The sequence below is a fragment of the Gekko japonicus genome, unplaced genomic scaffold (assembly GCF_001447785.1).
Source record: "Gekko japonicus isolate JY-2015 unplaced genomic scaffold, Gekko_japonicus_V1.1 scaffold644, whole genome shotgun sequence".
NCBI lineage: Eukaryota > Metazoa > Chordata > Lepidosauria > Squamata > Gekkonidae > Gekko > Gekko japonicus.
In genome coordinates this window covers 424515-444090 of record NW_015160853.1, presented here as the reverse complement: position 1 = coordinate 444090, position 19576 = coordinate 424515, and the positions used below count along the sequence as shown (strand labels likewise).

At 47.3% G+C, this 19576-nt stretch overlaps 2 protein-coding genes across 2 annotated transcripts; both read right to left on the bottom strand.

Annotated features, from left to right (window-relative positions):
* Positions 1 to 486: 486 nt before the first annotated feature.
* On the bottom strand, positions 487 to 8755 carry EIF1B (eukaryotic translation initiation factor 1B). Its single transcript, XM_015421121.1, has 4 exons — positions 8495 to 8755; positions 3279 to 3442; positions 2085 to 2186; positions 487 to 1198 (listed from the first exon to the last, which is right to left on the bottom strand). Exons 1-4 carry the CDS (start codon positions 8523 to 8525, stop codon positions 1154 to 1156), a joined length of 342 nt encoding a protein of 113 aa, XP_015276607.1. The 5' UTR covers positions 8526 to 8755; the 3' UTR covers positions 487 to 1153.
* Positions 8756 to 13458: 4703 nt separating this feature from the next.
* Positions 13459 to 16829, bottom strand: PNRC1 (proline rich nuclear receptor coactivator 1). Its single transcript, XM_015421131.1, has 2 exons — positions 16215 to 16829; positions 13459 to 14484 (listed from the first exon to the last, which is right to left on the bottom strand). The coding sequence occupies exons 1-2, from the start codon at positions 16569 to 16571 to the stop codon at positions 14041 to 14043; spliced, it is 801 nt and encodes a 266-aa protein (XP_015276617.1). The 5' UTR covers positions 16572 to 16829; the 3' UTR covers positions 13459 to 14040.
* Between the last annotated feature and the right edge of the window lie 2747 nt (positions 16830 to 19576).

Here is a 19576-nt window from a genome sequence, read left to right as displayed (position 1 = left end):
AGTAATTGGCACCTACCATTGCTAATAAGTATTTAGAAGTTATTTTAAAATAAATATTGCCTTCGAACGGAAGGAGGACCATACTAACGCTGACCTTAAAATTCAAGGTTGCTCTGCTTTTTTCTTGCCAGGCCTGTAAGAGAAAAATTGGGATGGGGACAAGCATCCAGATGAGTATTTCATCCAGCATAAATTTTACACTACCAGCACAGGCATTCACTAAAACATCATGAAAAACATTAGATGCTTCCAGAACGGGGGGGCGGGGGGGATATCAAAAGGGAGGCAGAGGAGGACAGGAAAAAGTTGTGTGTTTAAAAAAAGAACTAGCGGTTGATTCAGTTCTTCAGTAGCTAGTGAAATGCAAATTTGGGTTGCCGTCCAATGTTCCCTGCTAGTAGTAGGAGCCAGTGCTTGGCATCAGCAAGACCATCCAACAATATTCTTACCATCAAGAGCCATGACTAAACAATAACATGTGTGGGAGATAGATGACGCTTCAGCCGTTATTAGTAGCATGAAGCCTAAAGCCTAGCACGACAGAAACCTAGAAACCAAGGCACCTCACAGGCCAAGTGGTAGGATTTAAACCACCCCTTACCAAATGAATGGTACACAACTGTGATATGAGCAAGCAATAGTCAATATGATTTGCGTTATACCCCAACCTCACATCGCTTTGAAATCCCTTCAAAGCCTCAGGTAATTGTGTTTACGTCAGTTCTTTCTTCTGAGATTTTACCTACCTCCCAAATATTTGAGCTGGTGCTAAACCTCTTAAAACCAGTACACTGAGGGCTATAGTTGATGGACACTAAATACTCAAAGGTAAGATAAGAGACTTTTATTTAAGCTGCAATACACATGGTTTTAATACAACACTTAAATCAGGTGAAAAGTAATACACTGAACTATCAGCAGTAAAACATTTCCATTGGAAATGTGTTAAAATTCTCAAGGATTTTTTTGTTACCATCTTACTGCAATTTTCTTATGTGTTTCTAGTCTACACTCCATATGTTTTCTGTAGTCATGCAAAAGCAAATCAGGTTTTGAATGGGAAGTCCATTTACTGCAAAGAATCATATTTCACAGAGTAGCCAGCTTGGTTACGAACAAAACCTGCAGAGTTCTTCATGTAAGCACACACATTTTAGAAGCCATGAACCTTCAGCTGCTCTTCCTTAACAATGCCAACCTAGGGGGGGAAAAGAAGGAAATGGTAATAAGGTGGGTGTATTTAGAAGCTGAGCCCCAAGCCAATGCATAACCGAGACAGTGGACTTGTAAGAGCCAGCGCAGGAGAGGAAGTCGGCATGCAATATCCAATGACTTGTGCAAAAAACAGGAGAGGCTGCTGGCATTTTTAGTGTAAGAAACAAAAATACTAAATCCTGGAAAAGGACCCTATTTCTTGAAAATTTCTTACGATAAAATCCATTCAAGTATCAGTTTTCCTGATAATAAAAGTAAAGGTTCCCTTGCTCGAAAGCCAGTCGAATCCGACTCTAGGGTTGCGGTGCTCATCTCAGTTTCAAAGCCGAAGAGCCAGCGCTGTCCGAAGACGTTTCTGTGGTCATGTGGCCGGCATGACTAGACACCAAGGTACACGGAACGCTGTTACCTTTCCACTGAAGTGGTACCTATTTATCTACTTGCAATTTCTTGCTTTCGAACTGCTAGGGTGGCAGGAGCTGGAACGAGAGATGGGAGCTCACTCCGTCATGCGGCAACTTGGGTCTCGAACTGTTGAACTACTGACCTTCCACAGCCTGCAGTTCAGCGTCTTAACCACTTGAGCCACCGCAGCTCCTCCCTGATAATAGCAACAACTAAATTTGCCTGTCAGCCCTATCAATCCTACAGTGTACCCCATGTCTCAAATAAAAGCTCTTTACTTATTTAGTTAGGATGGCAATGTGGCTCACAGATGGAAGCAGTGATGCATCACAGAATTGTCACCCTTTAATTCTCAGGGCTACGAGCAAATCCGAGGCTTCTAAAACACTTCTGAATAGGCGTCTGAGTCTACTGTAAAGCTCAAGTTATCAGCGGTTTGAACTGCTAGCTCTGCAGTCACTCACCTCTAGGAGGAATTGGCAAATGTTCTTCCTCTGGTCACCTTGCAGCTGGATCACTTCCCCGTATTCAGGATGCTCAATCACAGTACCATTACAGGCAAATTTCTGCAAAGAAACATTCCATATGTTAAAGAGCAAATAAAAGTTTTGACTGTTTTGAGAAGACTACCAAAATCAATTAGTTTGGCTAAAGCTAGAGTCCAGTGGCAGCTTTAAGACCAACAAAGTTTTATTCGAGATATGAGCTTTTGTGCGCATGCACACTTCTTCAGATATCTGTATCTGAAGAAGTGTGCATGCACACGAAAGATCCTATCTCGAATAAAACTTTGTTGGTCTTAAAGCTGCCACTGGACTCTAATTTTGTTCTATTGCCCACCTGGATCTATCAGTTTGGCTGTTCTTGGTGAGACTAGTCCCTATACTGTAGCTAGCAAATTCACAACTGCCCTTTTCCAAGGGATCATAACTCTTGACAGATGTTCTAAACATTCAGGGTTATGATTCTCTTGTAACTGCATAGCTACGGGTGCCAAGTGGGTGCTCGGCTACCACTATCATCAGCTTCCCTAGCCTGACCACCACAAACCAGATGTGTTCTGTTTCACACGTCCCAGATAATTTCCATGCAACTTCTTTGGTACACCACCACGATGCTTCCTTTTGCACCATGTGAACAGTCTTTTTCTCCCAGCTTCGCTTACTCACTGCTCTTCCAGAGAAGTAGAAAATGAACACCAAACACACAAAACTGATTTCCCCAATTTATATTTTCTGCCGTAATTAGTGAAAGCAGCGTTGATTTCAGCTCCCTCCCCAAGCATAGCTTAGATACCTTTTTTTTAAGGACTTGCCAAAATTGAGGAACAAATCCAGTTTTAGAAAGAAGCACTAAAGCTGATTATTAAAACAGATAAGACCACCACTGCTGCTCAGATAAAAAGCAATGTTTTTAAGCAAGACAGATGAGGCGTGGGCTGTTCCTGCCAGAGAGTTCATCACTCACTACATTCTTTTGGTTTTGCTGACAAAAGGAAAAAGCCCTCTTTCTGATAAGAGAGCACTCATTTCACACAAAACCTGAATGCTCAGGAATACGACGTCTGAGTTGTTACTGACACTTACATGCTGCAAAGCTTCGTTACATGGATTAGTCCAGGCAAACTCAAACGCCTCAGGGCTGCCACTCAACTTTACCTTTTTGAAAGCTTTCACAAGTTTCTTTTTGTCATAGTCATCTGCAATTCCCTGAACAGTAGTTAGAGTTTTTCTCCCATTTCGTTGTTGGATCCTTATATGAATGTAGTCTTCGGTCCCTGCCGGGAGTAAGTCGTCACCCTTAGTTGCATCAGCAAAGGGGTCTGCAGGGAGGGGAAACCCACACGTTAGGCCAAAGCAGTTTTCTGGAGCAAACCCTCAAAGCTGTACATTCATGCAGCTATGACTGCTTCAGGCCTTCTCCTTGACACTAAGTCACCCAGTTAGGGATGCTGACCATCTATACCCATAGAAGCATTTACTTTGACTTATGGAATAGTGTTATTTATAGCTTTGCATCATAGTTCTCTTTAAGATTCATATCTGGATCCTAGTTTTATCCATACAGAATTCCTGAAACGCAAACACTGTAGGCCAACTCAAACGTTACCTCATTTCAAGGACTTCTGCAGACAATAACGAATACATTAACAAGAGAATTCTAGACACATCTAGCTATATTCAGAAACTGCTACTAACCACAGTAAGCAACAAGACATTAGAAGCTATGTACGCCACACAAGCTAGCATACCAGTAGGCACTCGGTTAAAATAAATCCTATGACTCACTCTTTGGCCTCGAACCCACTAACTGCACCATACACCACACAGAGGTTTAATGGCTAGCCATCCCAAATAATGGCAGCATTTCCCTTTCCCAAGCCTTTGAACTTTAGCGATCAAGACATCTACCTTCAAGGTTTCCCCCCCCCCCCACATCAATCCAACTCCCATGAAGCACCTCTACGTTGTAGGTGGAGGATTCAAATGCCATCTTTTAAGGTGTCAAGGCCTGTGTGATTTATCTACTGATGCACATCAAATCCCCTACAACTGCACAATGAATCACGAGAGGTTCAACACCTCGTAAAATTATCAAGGGGAGGTAAAGGCACATCCAAAATAAATACTAACTACAAGCCGCGGAATAAGGACATGCAATACCAGCAAGTGCCATTTCCAAACTTCAGAAATCTAAACTAGCACACAGCACCTAGATTGCATTTCACAGCCTACGCAGTTCTCATGTCACCTCATCACATTGGCTTGTTCAGACATTTAAACACACCTGAAACCTGAGTTCTGAGGTGGTAAATATATCTTTGGGTCATAGAATCATAGAATGTTAGAGTTGGAAGGGACCTTGCAGGTCATCTAGTCCAACCCCTTGCACTCTGCAGGAGCATAGCCGAAAGACAGCCCTACATACCTACAACATAGCCGAAAGATGGTTGTCCAGCCTCTGCTTGAAAACGTTCAGCGAAGGAGCATCCACCACCTCCCAAGGCAGACTGTTCCACTGCTCAACAACTCTTACAGTTAGGAAGTTTCTCCTGATATTTAGCCGGTAACGACTCCCTTGTAATTTCCACCCATTAGATCTAGTCTTGCAATCCAGAGCAAGAGGGAATAGATCTGCTTCATCTTCTACGTGACAGCCCTTCAAATACTTGAAGACTGCAATCATGTCCCCTCTAAGCCTTCTCTTTCCCAGGCTAAACATACCCAACTCTATCAGCCTTTCCTCGTAAGACTTGGAGTCCAACCCTCTCACCATCCTGGTTGCCCTCTTCTGGACACGCTCAAGTTTGTCAACATCTTTCCTAAAATGTGGTGCCCAAAACTGGACACAGTACTCCAGGTGAGGCCTGACCATAGCAGAATAGAGTGGAACTACCACCTCCCTTGATCGGGACACAATGCTTCTGTTAATGCATCCTAAGACTGCATTAGCTTTCTTCACAGCCGCATCGCACTGCAGGCTCATGTGTAGCTTGTGATCAACTAGAACACCTAGATTTCTTTCACATGTGCTGCTGTCAAGCCAAGTCCCTCCCATTCTATATCTGTGCCTTTGATTTTTTGTACCTAAGTGTAGGACTTTGCACTTATCTCTATTGAAATTCATTTTGTCTCAGCCCACTGTTCCAGCCTATCTAGATCATTTTGAATCCTGACTCTGTCTTCTTCAGAATTAGCGATCCCACCCAGCTTCGTGTCATCTGCAAATTTGATAAGCATCCCCACTATGTCTTCCTCCAGGTCATTTATAAAACCATTGAACAACACCGGGCCGAGGACCGAGCCCTGCAGCACTCCACTAGAGACTTCCCTCCATGTAGACGCAGAGCCATCTCAGTCATACCATTTCAGATTGCAGGTGAGAACTCATGAAGCTGAATGTTCCTCCAGAAAACTGACTTCTGGGGTAGAATGCTAGAACTCATCTTTATGATGTCCCAGGTTTGGTTTTTTTATGTACAGACATTTGGGGGGGGGGGGGATAAGCCACATAAGGCCCCTACCAGCAGCTTACCAGGTCTTCAAGAATTAACAGAGAATATGGGCACTGCAGAGGACCATGGAGAACTCTAAGGGAAACTGGGACATAATTCCAAGGAAACTTAAGACCCTGTGCTGATCCTAGTCTCCTCACAGCTGTGTAGACTGAGCTTCAATAATCTAGTCCTTGTGCCTACTTGATTCTTCGCCATGATGAGAACAGTTTAACACGCTAGCCATATGACATCAGGGAATCAAGCCCATTTCCCACAATGTTTCTGAAACTGTTATGTATCTTCAAGGTGACTCAATCAGCACTATTTTAAGACCAACAGCTTGCAAATATTGCATTCATACCGTTATTAAAAAAAAATCCCACCCCCACAAAAACACCACCTTAAAAGATACTTAAATTTTCAAATTAGATGTTTGAAGTTTATGAAATAAAAGCTGGGAGATTTATGAAATAGAACCCGGCTTCTACACTAAGGGTTCTTTTCAGCAACAAAATGGAAAGATCTTCCTAAGCAGACTCTTGTCTCCGTATTAGCTCTGGAGGGAAAGACAGATAAGAAAAGAACAGGAGGACCCACTGTTAACTGAGATTTCCATTTAAAAAGCAGGCTTTACCACTTCAAACAGCAGGTGATTACACCAGTGAATGGTTGGTGTTCGCGACCCCATGGACCAGATCACGCCAGGCCTTCCTATCTTCCGCCCTCCTCTGAAGTTGGCTCAATTTCATGTTCATTGCATCTATGACACTGTCTAACCATCTCATCCTTTGCCGTCCCCGTCTTCTTTGACCTTCAATCTTTCCCAGCATCAGGGTCTTCTCCAGTGAGTGCTCCCTTCTCATTTGGTGGTCAAAGTATTTGAGCTTCAGTTTCATTATCGGGCCTTCCAGGGAACAGTCAGGGTTGATTTCTTTTAGGATTGACTGATTTGATCTTCTTGCATTCCAAGGGACTCTCAAGAGTCTTCTCCAGCACCATAGTTCAAAAGAATCTATTCTTCAGCGCTCGGCCTTCCTTATAGTCCAACTCTCGCAGCCATACAATGGTATGCCATACAAAAAACTCTTCTATAGAAGACAAAACAGTGAAGAGTCCTAAGCTTACCTTCCTCTCCAAACTTTCTACTTTTCTATATGTAGGAATACCCCCCCGCCCCAATAACGGTCTATTACAGCATGACACTTCTACCCTGAAACGGTGCAGCCCAGAGGTTTACCTCTTCAGTGAGAACCAGGCCCATGGCATAGAAAGATCCTACTGTGGATTCCTCACTGAAACAGCCTACATCTGAGAGCTACAAGGAGGCACCGTGAGGAATAAGTTAAAGGGGGCTGTCTGATTCAGCTTATCTCCACAGAAAACATTTAAATCAATGAAGAAGGGAGTGGACTGGAGAGACATCTTACAACCCATACAGAACCAGCAAAAGCCAGGAGACGATCTGCAGGGCTCAAACAATCTGGATTGCCCGGTCATTTTACAAGGCATCAAAGCACACATCTCAAATATGATCTTTTATGACAGCACAAGTTTGCCATTATTCCTGGTGGGATTTGCCACAGTAGTAAACAGTGTTCCCTTGGAAATAAGGTGCAAATAAGCTGGATGAGGAGTGGAAGCTGCATAACCTAAGACACTGGGCAGAGGAGGGAGCTATGCAGATCTCTTCGCCACAAGCTGATAAGAGAAGATAGGTGTTATGGGAGCAGTCTGTCACCTCAAAAACTAACAACACGGCATTATTACATTCTTGAGAAGGTTAGCGACATGCTTTTAAGAATAAACACGCCGGAGAGTCAAGCCATCCCTAGCGATAACTGGTAGGGCAGATTTAAACAACCTTGCTAATTCAGTACAACTTACATGCAAGTTCCCTAGTAAACAATTCAAGCCTCCAGGGCAGCAGACATTAAGCTCCGAAAGGGCCAGGTTTCCAGCCCACAAGTAAACGGGGCTCCTACTTAGCATTCCCTTCACGGGGGGCAGCCCAAGTGTGTAAACAACAAAGGCCGAATCTGCATTTGCATTTTTAAATCATTTTCGTGCTGCTGTGACCGCTGTCTTTCTCTATGCTTGTTTGAATGTTGTTTGGAGAAGATTCCTTCAAAGCAGGTGTGGAGGTGCAATGACAGCAAAGCCACCAGAAAGGATGTGGACATGCAAAAGTATACTAGCACTGTTGAGGTGTGAAAACGACACCATAGACAGCTTTTTTGAAGACGGAGTCAAAAGGCTGGGACAGCGGTGGGGAAAACAAATGCAGATTCCGCCACAGATGCGACCAAAGTGAAAGTGGCATGCAATGTAGACGGGAATTTCTGTGCCAGTGTGGGTTTGGTAGAACAGCAGGAGCGAATGCTGGATGCAGACTGGGACAAAAAGACGGGCTTCTTGGTGCAGATAGGGCGGCCGGAGAAGGGGACAGCGCAGCCAGGGCTTCACTGGCAGCCTCTTAACAAAGGGGCTGGAGGCGCCGGGGAAGGGTGCGAAAGGCAGAGGAGACACCTGGCTTGATCCCAAAAGGGCCCCCCGAGGAAGAGGGTCGGCAGCGGCGGGGGGAGGAAAGGACGCAACTCGAACCTTCTGGGACTTCAATCCCCTTCCTAAAGCTAAATCTAAAGAGCCTCGATTTAGTCGGAGCCGGTCCAAGCGAGCAAGCGCGCACCCCCCCCCCCCTCCCACCCACACCTCAAAAGCTGATGGGAGGGAGGGAGACGAGAGGAGCCCGGCCGGACACCTGCGCAGCACCGCGCCGGAGAGGGACGGAGCGGAGGCCCCGGGAAGCGACCCGGGGAAGGCGGCCCCGGTCCCCGCGACGTCCCGCGCCGGAGGGCCAGGCGACCCCTCTCCCCTTACCGAAGGATTGGAGGTTCTGGATAGTGGACATGCGATTCTGTGGCTGGGCGCTGCTCGGGGGGAAAAGGCCGCGGCTGGGTTCGCCCGGGGCTCTGTCAGGCTCAGCAGTGAGAGAAGGGGGGGGTGAGAAAAAGAGAAATTGCCAAAGCGGCCGAGGCCTGGACGGCGGAAGAGACCCGGGGCGGGGAAGAGGACGAACGGGCACGACAGCGGCGACGGTCGCTCACAAAATGGCCGGCAACCGCTATTCAGCCTCTCCCCTTGCCCGGGGAGCGGCCACGTGACTGCAGCGGGAGTCCCGCGGGTTCCTGGGAAATGGAGTCCTTCTGAGGGAGACGCCTCGACGCCAGATTGGGAGAGGAACTACAACTCCCGGCGGGCATGCCAGAATGGTGTCCCCCCCCCCCCACCACCACCCTGCCCACCGCTTTCTCCTTTTGCTCATCTTCCTGATTCTCTACATCCCCAACCTATCCCTCCTTCTTGGAAGCAGGGCTTTTTTTGTAGGAAAAAGCCCAGCAGGAACTCATTAGCATAATAGGCCACACCCAGCAGCAGAAACTCATTAGCATATTAGGCCACACCCCTGACAGTGCAGCTCATTAGCATATTAGGCCATACCCCCATGCCTTCCCTTGGACAGGCTGGGGAAGGCACAAGACATTTAAATGCCTCCCCAATCCTTCCAGGGGGCCCCACCCGCCTTGGAGTTGGGTGTGTGTGTGTTGCTCACCAGGCCTTCCCTCTGTAGCCACACACACAGAGGTTTTGGCTGTAGTGGGCATGGCCAACTCTGAAGCCAGCCAATAGCCCTGCTTGGAAGTCTCTGGAGCTTCACTGTAAGGATTGGATCATTTAGGGCCAGAGCTATGCGTCACAGCCGATGGGTGATGAGTAGCAATGGCACTTTGGCTGTCTACCCTGTGGAAGGGGCAGCGAAAGATTGGACAGTGAGGGAGCTGAGGAGTGGTGGAGAGGGGGATGTATGCAAGGGAGCTGAGAAACTGGGTGTGCCAGAAACACTGCAGATTCCCAATGACAACCATGATGTTTTGGTTTACGGGCATATAGGTGCTCCACAGTATACAGAAACTATAACACTGTCATGAGCTGAAGTGGATAACTGGCTAACTTCTAACAAGAGAGACAACAGTTTACTGGGTGTATGCCAAAGGAAACCAAAAAAGGGTTTTAACGTGCTGGCAGAAGACAATGGTAGAGAAAGAACGAAGTTTGAGTCCGGTGGCACCTTTAAAGACCAACAAAGTTTAATTCTGCGTATAAGCTTTCCTGGGCATGCAGACTTCATCATATACATTTGAACAGGGGTCGTTTCGTAGAAAAAGAACTAGGGGAACTCATTAGCATAACTCATTAGCGTATGCCACACCCCCTGACATCACCGGAAATGTGTCATAAGGCCACACCCCCTGAGATCACCGGAAGTGTGTTATAAGGCCACACACCCCGCCCCCAACGGTCCCGCCCGCCGCCGCCGGCCTTGCAGCTCCACTGCCGAGCCCCATGAGGGGCCCGGCGGTGGACCTGCAAGGCCAGCGGGAGTGCAAGGAAGCCCCGCGAAGGCCCTCCCTGGCCCCAATCAGGCAGGGGTGGGGAGAGGCAGGGAGGAAGCAACTTACCCTCCCTCTTCTCCTGCCTCCTCCTGGCTGAATGAGGGCCGGAAGCGGGGCGGCCGAAAGCAGGGGGCGGGGCTTCATCATGTGCCCCACCCCCGTACCTCACCCGGGGGAACTGCGATCCCCGCGAAATGACCTCTGCATTTGAAACAGTTTTTCTCAAGCCTTATATACAGGTAGAGAAGAAGAGTTCGTTTTTATGCCCCAGTTTTCACTACTCAAAGGAATCTCAGAGTGACTTATAATTGTCTTCCCTTCCTCTCCCCACAATAGACACCCTGTGAGGTAGGTGGGGCTGAGAGAGTTCTGAGAGAACTGTGATTGACCCAAGGTCACCCAGCTGGCTTCATATGGAGAAGTGGGGCATGAAGAAGGCCCTTTCTTGGGTTCCAACCTTTCAAGCCTCAGAGGTGGGGGCCTGTCATTCCGGTCCCTGAACACTCTTGCTACTTCCAGGGGCTGTCATTCCATTCTGGGATGGTCATTGCAGTCCCTGAACACTCCTGCTACTTCCTGGGTATGTCATTCTACTGGGGCCTGTAATTCCAGTTCCAGAACACTCCTGCTACACCCTGGGGCTGTCATTCCACTCCATGGTCTCCTGTATCAGTCCCTGAACACTCCTGCTCCACCCTGGGGCTGTCATTCCACTCTGTGGTCTCTCATTCCAGTCCCTGAACACTCCTGCCTCTCATTCTATTCCCACAGTAGCGTATTTGTACCCAGAGACCCTAATGGTAAATCCATTCCACATTTTTATTGCAACTCTACTTGTCCTTTAATGTATTTAAATTGAATCCATGCAAGTCAGTTGGCCTTCCTGGCTCCCATTATTTCGAATGGTCCTTCAAGTGTTTCCCATTGTTTCCAATGGGCAATCCTGTCATTCCTTTTAGTACATCCAATATATGTTGAAGTTCCCAGAACAGTTAAGCTATGCTACCTCCACACAATGTCCAGGACCAGCCCATGTTGGTTGTGCAGTGTGGCTGCTAGTACTGATTTTGCTATCTGTCTTGGGTGCCCATCACTAATAACAATGAACTACATTAGACTCAACTAAGTGTAAAAGATTAAAAGTATGGCAATGTGTAACCTATTGCTTATGGTTTTACAGTGGTATACTGGTTGAGTTGTTCATTGCCTTAAGCATATTTGAAAAGGAGATCATATATACTTTTAAAAAAGATAAAATATATTGGAGATATATTAATACTGATTTGGATGGTTTACAAAAGTACAGGATTAACAAGAAAAATGATAATCAAAAGAGCAAACATAAAGTAGAAAACACAAATGTGGGATTTCACTAGTGTACAGTATTCCCAACAGAGGGAAATAGAGCCCTGATTTCAAGATGTGAAAGTTTTTTTTCTGAAAGGTGAAGTTCCATGTTAAATACAAACATGCAGCTTGCTGAGTAAATGCATTCTAGTTATATTCTTCACATGGCTTTGGCAGGAACACTTTAAATTTATTTGGTCTGTAGTTCAAAACATATTTTAAAGGAAAATAGTGAGATTATGTTGCCGTTATTCTAATATGCTATAAAATGTTGTGGATTTTTCACTAAATCATGAATAAGCTATTTTTTAACCATGTTCAAATTGTATTAATGGATTAGTATGGACAATGATGATACGCTTTATTGAAGCAAAAAGTTCTCATCACAGATTGTTGACTTTATTCCTGCATCTCTGGAAAGGGTATATTTAGTGCATTTATACCATCTGCTTTGAGAACATTTAGGTCTGAATGTCATTATTTTGGGAGATTAGATGGAATAGGCCTTTTAAATTTTGCATCTGCACATTATTCTGCTTCAGGTTTTGCTAGTGTTAATATTTGGGCTACAACTGGGTTCAAATCAGAAAAAGAACATTAATTGAAAGCAAGCTATTCTGGCAAAATAGATTTATCCATACTTACAAATTCTCAATTGCATTTGCAAGTCACTTATCCTCAGAGCTCTATTAATCTTCTACCTTCTGGGTGCCACAATCCACACACCGCATTCTGTCTGTTGCAGATCTCTAGACACTTCAGCACTATTGGTATGCTTAGTACAACTGTAAAATTTGCTATGTGCTTGTAACAGACTTGGCAAAATATGGGTGAAGCCATGAAAACCCAGAATTCTTCACAAGGTTTCTTTCAAGCTTGAGGAAATGTTTTGGTTTTAAATTTACTTACCTTTGTCACTAACTGAAGGTAACTGCAACATATTTTGAATCCAAAAACACTGCTGTATTATTTTGTGCTTACTTCTAGTAGAAAAATAAGGGCCCCTACCTTCCTTGATAGTATTATCTTGGAATCTCATCTGGCTTACAAAGTTGGTACCCTGCAGCACTGGCTGTTGGTAAAGGTTAGGTAAAGTTGAAAGCCAGCCGAATCTGACTCTAGGGTGCGGTGCTCATCTCCATTTCCAAGCCAAAGAGCCAGCACTGTCCGAAGACTTCTCCGTGGTCATGTGGCTGGCATGCCTAAACACCAAGGCGCACGGAACGCTGCTACCTTCCCACCGAAGCGGTACCTATTTAGCTACTTGCAATTTCTTGCTTTCGAACTGCTAGGTTGGCAGGAGCTGGAACCAGAGATGAGAGCTCTCTCCGTCATGCAGCAATAGGGTCTTGAACCGCTGAACTACCGACCTTCCAGCCTGCAGTTCAGTATCTTAACCCATTGAGCCACCACAGCTCCTACTGGCTTGTAAACATAGTACAATTCTTTGCAGTTACTCCAGCCAGAGCCCATTTAAGTTATGAACCACACCCATTCCCAGCGCTCAGTGAACATATGTCCATATTGTGGATTTACAGGTGAATTCACATAATGTATATGGATGGATTTTGCTCTAGCAGTGGAATATGTGCATAATAAAGACTGCTTCCATGTTTAGGTCTTCCCTGTTCAGCTGTGGGGGGCTGTTCCTGTCCTGCAGAAGAATTTCTTCATATGTATATTGCTTTTGTGATATAGTTGGTGATAGACAATCAGGGAGAAGTATGTCATGAACTCACTTGATAACTAAACCTCGGAGCATAAAACTGCAGAGGAATGTAGTGGATACCTAGAATATCCTGGGTGCATGTTAGTATAGATATAATAAAGCTTGTTGTTGAGCACAATATTTGTCTCATATTGTGTTCACCTCAATTTTAAAGATTTGTTGAGAAGGGCCTAATGAACACTGTACATAGCAACTGTAATATCTGAAAGATGGAAGTCATAACACACAGAGCACATTAATACAGGGGTATTATGAGTCACTTCACCACCTCAGCTATACAGATCAAATCACAACAAATAGCAGCATAAGGGGAAGCCAAATTGTTTTATTTAATTTTTTTTTTTAAATCACCAATTATCTCTGGGCAAAAAGCACAGCTTTATTTTAGAGAATCAGCTATGCTAAATTATTGGATTATTTAACTCAAATTCCAAATGTGTCTTTTGAGAAGGAATTGAATTTAACTCTAAATACTGTTCCAAACAGATTCACATCTTATGAAGTCTTGTGCCACAGACTGTGAAACTTCTCAGTAGTGCCTTAGTACTTTGATTTCACATTGCCATTTGAACCTTGAGATGAAAGCTTTTCTCGATTTTCAAATCTCATTACCTTGTGCAAACATTGTCAAGTCTTCTGTGTTAAGCACACATTACAAGTTGTCCATCATTATATACAAAATCATCTGCCACATGGGAAGTATAAAATACATCCTTTCATAACAAAACTAAAATGTACCTCAAAATATGAATATACACATTACATGATATACAATATTTACACAACCATAAAAAATAGAGTACAAGTTTGTGATTTTAAGACTCGACAGTCTTTTGCACTTCATGTTGCAACAAGGCAGGTTTCAAATTTCTGGTATGTTCTTGCTTATCCATATGCTATGCTTGAACTTTTAAGAGAGTCTTTAGATGGACTGCCATCATCTCCCTGTTTTGGTCAGAATATTGGACAGTGCTTCCTACCCAGTGACTAGGCGGCTTTGGAAGGACACTGGGTGAAGGAGGTTCACTAAATTTTGCCCCAGCATAATTTTCTTTTTGGTTCTCTTCTGTCAGAAAGATGGGTTTCCTTGATTTCACGTTTTTGCTGTTTTCTGTGTCTTTCACAGTTTTTTTCTCCTGCTTTTTAATGAGCTCAGATGATACCGACTCTTGCCAAAAGTTATTTTCAGCTTTTTTTGCAGGTGGAAGCTTGTTTAGTTGTAAATTACATTTGCTCCTCTGTCTGTTAATTTTTGATTGTTCACACAGGTGTAGACCATGAACAGACTGATTGTATGGAATGGTAGCCTTCTCAGATTTTCCCATCTTGTTTTTCAACAACTGTAAAGAGAAGAGATGATCTCATAAATACATTTACCACTGACCTGTCTAAAAATCCCATTACTAGGTCAGTACTGGGAAGCTATCTTGTACTGGAAGATCTCTGGCCCATCTAGCTCAGCAAGCAGAACACATTCATTTAATGCTTAAGCGTATTTCTGGAAGATCAAGGGGCCATAAAGTTCAAACAGATGTAATTCGAGATTCCTTTATTAGGCTACGCAGTTTATTTAAAAAAGCTGCTGGGGGGATGTTTTGTAAATCACTAACAAATCACACATGCTGGGATCCTGCCAAGGTTGCCAGCCTCCAGGTGGGGCCTGGAGATATCCCGCTTTTACAACTGATCTCCAGCTGACAGAGATCAGCACCCCTGGAGAAAATGGCTGCCTTGAAGGGTAGACTCTATGGGACTGTATTATGTCGAGGCCCCTCCCCCTCCCGGATCCACCCCCAAAGTTTCCAGGTATTTTCCAACTCAGACCTGGCAACCCCCTAGATCCTACTGGGATTTCTCTATAATGAGCAACGGATGGGCTCCCCTGAACAACACTTCAGAACCAATGATCCCTCTAAGCTGCGGAGTCCTGTGAGCAAAAAATTCTACTTTGTGAGCTACCACCATTAAAGTTGTGAGCAGGCAGCTGATTTGGCTACTACATAAATTAGTTTGCTCTGGACTGGAGCCATCCTTCCTGAGCTAAGACAAAAATGTGTGAGCCAGAGGGTAAAAAACCCGTGAGCTAGCTCACACTAACTCAGCTTAAAGGGAACACTGTTCAGAACTCCTTGGCTCACAAGCAGTGTTCCCTCTAAGCCGAGTTAGTGTGCGCTAGCCTTCAAGGCGCTTCGCTGTTTTCCGTGATGATCTCAGGGCACTGTCTGTAACTAGGTTTTTTGCTTTAAATTATGCGTAAGATAAGTCGCGCCGCTTGAATAAAGCAGGCTTTCTCTTCCAGAAGTCCTTCTTCTTAACCACAAAGCCTGCTTTGGACTCCTGACCCAGCTTTCTTCACGTGCGATAGTAGTTGTGTCCATTGTTCCCTCTAAGCTGAGTTAGTGTGAGCTAGCTCACAGTTTTTTAGCCTCCGGCTCACACGTTTCTGTCTTCACTCAGGAAGGGATGGCTCCAGAGCAAACTAATCTATGCAGGAGCCGAATCGCTCGCTCGCATCTTTAATGGCAGTAGCTCACAAGTTGAATCTTTGCTCACAAGACTCCACAGCTTGGAGGGCGCATTGGTCCCAAGTGTATTTAGGGGTGGGTGGGACCACACGGCGTTTAAAAGCCGTTCCCCAAACAAGCCCTTTCCATCTCGGGCCTACGACAGGAAACTCTGGAGCGCTTGGCTCGACCAAGGGAAGGGATGGAAAGTGAAACCTCCGCCTTTCTCTCTAGCTTTTACTGAACCCTCCGCCTCCGAACTCGACCAAAGTGGGCCCCGAGGCGGCCTCCGGGGATCTCCCCGAGAGGCACCGACGCCACTCTCTTCTCTTCCCCTCCACACCCACACACCCGCCCCCCGTGTCCATTGGGCGCGGCGGCGCCGTCACGTCTCTTCCCCCCGCCCCGCCCCGCAGCCAAAAGGCTAAATCTGGCTGTTGCTGGGCGCAGCCGCGGAAGCTGATTGGCGGAGGCTTCCCAGCCTATCTGCGCGTGCGCTTCAGCCGCTCTCGGCCGAGACAACGGACGTAACGGAAACTTCCTCCCCCCCCTCCCTATTTTCTCACCTCTTTCCTGAGAGGTTTGCTGGCTGATCTCGGGGAAGCGGTCGGCGGCTCCTCCTCCGCCCCCCGGCCCGCTTCGAGACCCAGGCCGGCGCGGTGCTGCTGGTGCTGCTGGTAGCGGCTCTGGGAGAGGCTGGAGGCGGCGGCGGGCCGTAGCTTCCCCTTCCTCCGCCTCACTCGCTTCAGCGCCGGCCTGGGGCTGCCGCCCGGCCCCACCAGGCAGCAGCTGGGCTGGTGGCCTTCGCCGCCGGCGTCCGCCCGCATGAGGCGCTGGAGGAGGGACGTGGGGAACCGCCGGGGGTCCTCGGTGCCGGCCGAGGCCCGGGCCAGGAAGGGCGAAGGCGCGGTGGTCATCACCATGGCGGAGGGTTCGGGCGTCGCGTCTCGGCAAAGCGGGGCGGCGAGGAGGCGGGAGGAAGAGTCGGGTTCGCGGGCCGAGGTAGGACAGCCAGGGCGGAGCGGCGGGGCGCGACGGCGGAGCGCGCCCGGGTGGCGCGGGCTGAGGCTGCGATGGTGAGAGAGGCGGTCGGATACGGCTGCTAGGAGAACATGGCGGGGGAATGGAGGCAGTCGGCCACAACACCCCACTGTTGTTCCCCGACAAGGCCGCGCCCCCTTCCCGGGGCCTACCAATCAGCGCCGGGGGATTGCGCAGAGACCCGCCTCTTTCTCGCAGCTCGGCATGTCATTCGGGCCTCGTGCCTGGATCGCGCCCGCCTCGCCCAATCAGGGCAGACACAAATACGGTGAGGGCACGCCCTCGTTTCTACTCGCTCGACGACTGGAGGGGGGGGAGGGAGGGTGAGAGAGAGAACTTCTGTCCCGGGCAGTTTCCAGTCGAAATAAATACTTCCGTGTTCGCGACGCCTGCTCCTTCCTTCTGGCTGGCTGATCGGGGGGAGGGGGGGAGGGACGGGGACGGCCGTCTCCCCAATCAAGGGCGCTGATTTATCGAGCCAGCCACGACAAGGGGTGTTAGAAGTCCCTTGGCAAGCGACGACTGAGGCTGCGGCCGCAATGGCGGCCCCGGGGGGGCTGGAGGCCCCGAGACTCGCCGAGGAGCAACCGGTGGTGCCGGGCCTGGAAGGCACCACGCGGCGGGACGGCCGCTTCGTGGCCAGCAATCAGCAGCAGCAGCAGCAGATCCCGCTCGGTTCCCCGCCCGGCTGCCCGATCCCAGCCGTCGACCCGCAGGCGTTGCAGGACTTGGGGGCTCTTGCCGTTCAGGTAGCGGCGCAGGTGGACGAGCTGCTGCGAGGCGTGCACGGTCGCTTGCAGGCCCTGACGGCTCTCAGCGTCGGCTGTATCCAGACCTACCGGGACAGCGTGGAGAGCCTAGGGGAGGCCGTGGACACGAGCATCCGCTCCATGTACACGCTGATCGCTCGCTGCGAAGAGCTGGACCAGGAGCTGAAGCCCGTGCCGGACCTGGCTAAGCGCATCCGGGATTTGAAGAGTGCGCTGGAGAGCCTGGAAGGTCTTTGCAAGTAGCCGGCCTGCTGCCTCCGCCTAGTCCTTTTCGGAACTTGGGGAGTCTGTAGCTCAAAAGAGCAAGCTGATCTCTACCTGGCAGCTTTTCCTCCAAGGAACGGAACCACTTAGCCTTCAAGGCGCTTCGCTGTTTTCCGTGATGATCTCAGGGCACTGTCTGTAACTAGGTTTTTTGCTTTAAATTATGCGTAAGATAAGTCGCGCCGCTTGAATAAAGCAGGCTTTCTCTTCCAGAAGTCCTTCTTCTTAACCACAAAGCCTGCTTTGGACTCCTGACCCAGCTTTCTTTATGTGCGATAGTAGAAGAAGAAGAAGAAGAAGAAGAGATTGGATTTATACCCCGCCCTTCACTTGGAGTCTCAGAGCGGCTTACAAACTCCTTTCCCTCCCCCTCCCCACAACAGACACCCTGTGAGGTGGGTGGGGCTGAGAGAACTCTGACACAAACTGCTCTTTCAGGAACAGCTGTGCCAGAGCTTGCGACTGACCCAAGGTCACATCAGCAGGTGCAAGTGGAGGAGTGGGGAATCAAACCCGGTTCTCCCAGATGAGAGTCCGCACACTTAACCACTACGCCAAACTGGCTCTCGTTTCCCTGAAAATAAGACCTACCCCGAAAATAAGCCCTAGCAGGATTTCTATGCATTTGTGGTATAAGCCCTAGTGTGTCTTCTTGAGAAAAAATAAATATAAAACAGTGTCTTATTTTCGGGGAAACAAGGTAGTTGTGTCCATTGTTCCCTCTAAGCTGAGTTAGTGTGAGCTAGCTCACAGTTTTGTAGCCTCCAGCTCACACATTTCTGTCTTCGCTCAGGAAGGGATGGCTCCAGAGCAAACTGATGCAGTAGCCAAATCGCTCGCTCACAGCTTTAATGCCAGCAGCTCACAAAGTAGAATTTTTGCTCACAAGACTCCACAGCTTAGAGGGAACGTTGTGTCGCTCTTATTTTCTGAAGGCCCTTGTACGGCCCTTTCGTACATCTTCATAATGCAGACAGTCTCCATAGCTCGGCTATATAAATTCTTGAAAGATGAGCATGGGTGGTAGAATCATTGGGAGAGGGCACTTTGAAATCCTGCACAGTAGCGCCCACGTGGGCTTTTACAAGGTTTTCCATCAGTACATAAGTGTTTAGGGTTATGTTCAGAATAATTATAAAATCCCCAAATCACTTCTGGTGTAGTTTTCACATAGAAGATGAAAGTTGGGGGCATTAGGTTGAATTTTGGACCTAAAATATAGTGTTAACAGTAAGCAGACTCTGTTTTAGGCAGCTTTGATTCAGAAGTCAGCCAAGGTGCAGTAGTTGGGGTTAAATCTGTGGCAGCTAATAGCACTATAATAATGAGATCTAGTGTGGCCCTAGTGATGACTAAGCTGTGAGCCATGAAAGATGTAGACACTGTTCTCTCAGCCCCTTCTCCTCCATTATAAACACAGGAAAACTGCATTATGCCACCTTGGACAGTTGATCCAGTTAAGACCAATATTATCTGCAGACTGGCAGCTTCTGTCCAGACTTTCACTTAGTGGTACTGGCCACAATCTGAAGTCCTTGCCTCAATAACTGATATAATTAAATTAAATCCACGGTACACTTTATCTCAAAACCCAAACTGGAAAAATATTTAGAATTCCTAGGCGCCCTGACCTTTGTAGCCAGGTTAATCAGATCTCAGAAGCAAAACGGGGTCAGCCGTGGCAAGTATTTGGATGGGAGACCTCCAAGGAGTACCAGGGCTGTGACATGGAGGAAGACTGGCAAACTACCTCTGACCGTCTCTTGCCTTGAAAACCCTACAAGGTAGCCAATTAATAAGCTGTGACTCGACGGCACTTTCCACCACCAGCAGTACATAGAACTGGGAAATTA

What these genes read in the sequence shown, in the direction of transcription:
- EIF1B (XM_015421121.1), bottom strand. Translation starts at nt 8,525, where the DNA reads ATGTCCACTATCCAGAACCTCCAATCCTTCG. An exon ending in CCAGAACCTCCAATCCTTCG is followed by an intron (nt 3,443 to 8,494) that starts GTAAGGGGAGAG and finishes CCCTCCCTGCAG; the next exon opens with ACCCCTTTGCTGATGCAACT. An exon ending in TTGTGAAAGCTTTCAAAAAG is followed by an intron (nt 2,187 to 3,278) that starts GTAAAGTTGAGT and finishes GTTTCTTTGCAG; the next exon opens with AAATTTGCCTGTAATGGTAC.
- PNRC1 (XM_015421131.1), bottom strand. Translation starts at nt 16,571, where the DNA reads ATGGTGATGACCACCGCGCCTTCGCCCTTCCTGGCCCGGGCCTCGGCC. An exon ending in GCAAACCTCTCAGGAAAGAG is followed by an intron (nt 14,485 to 16,214) that starts GTGAGAAAATAG and finishes TTCTCTTTACAG; the next exon opens with TTGTTGAAAAACAAGATGGG.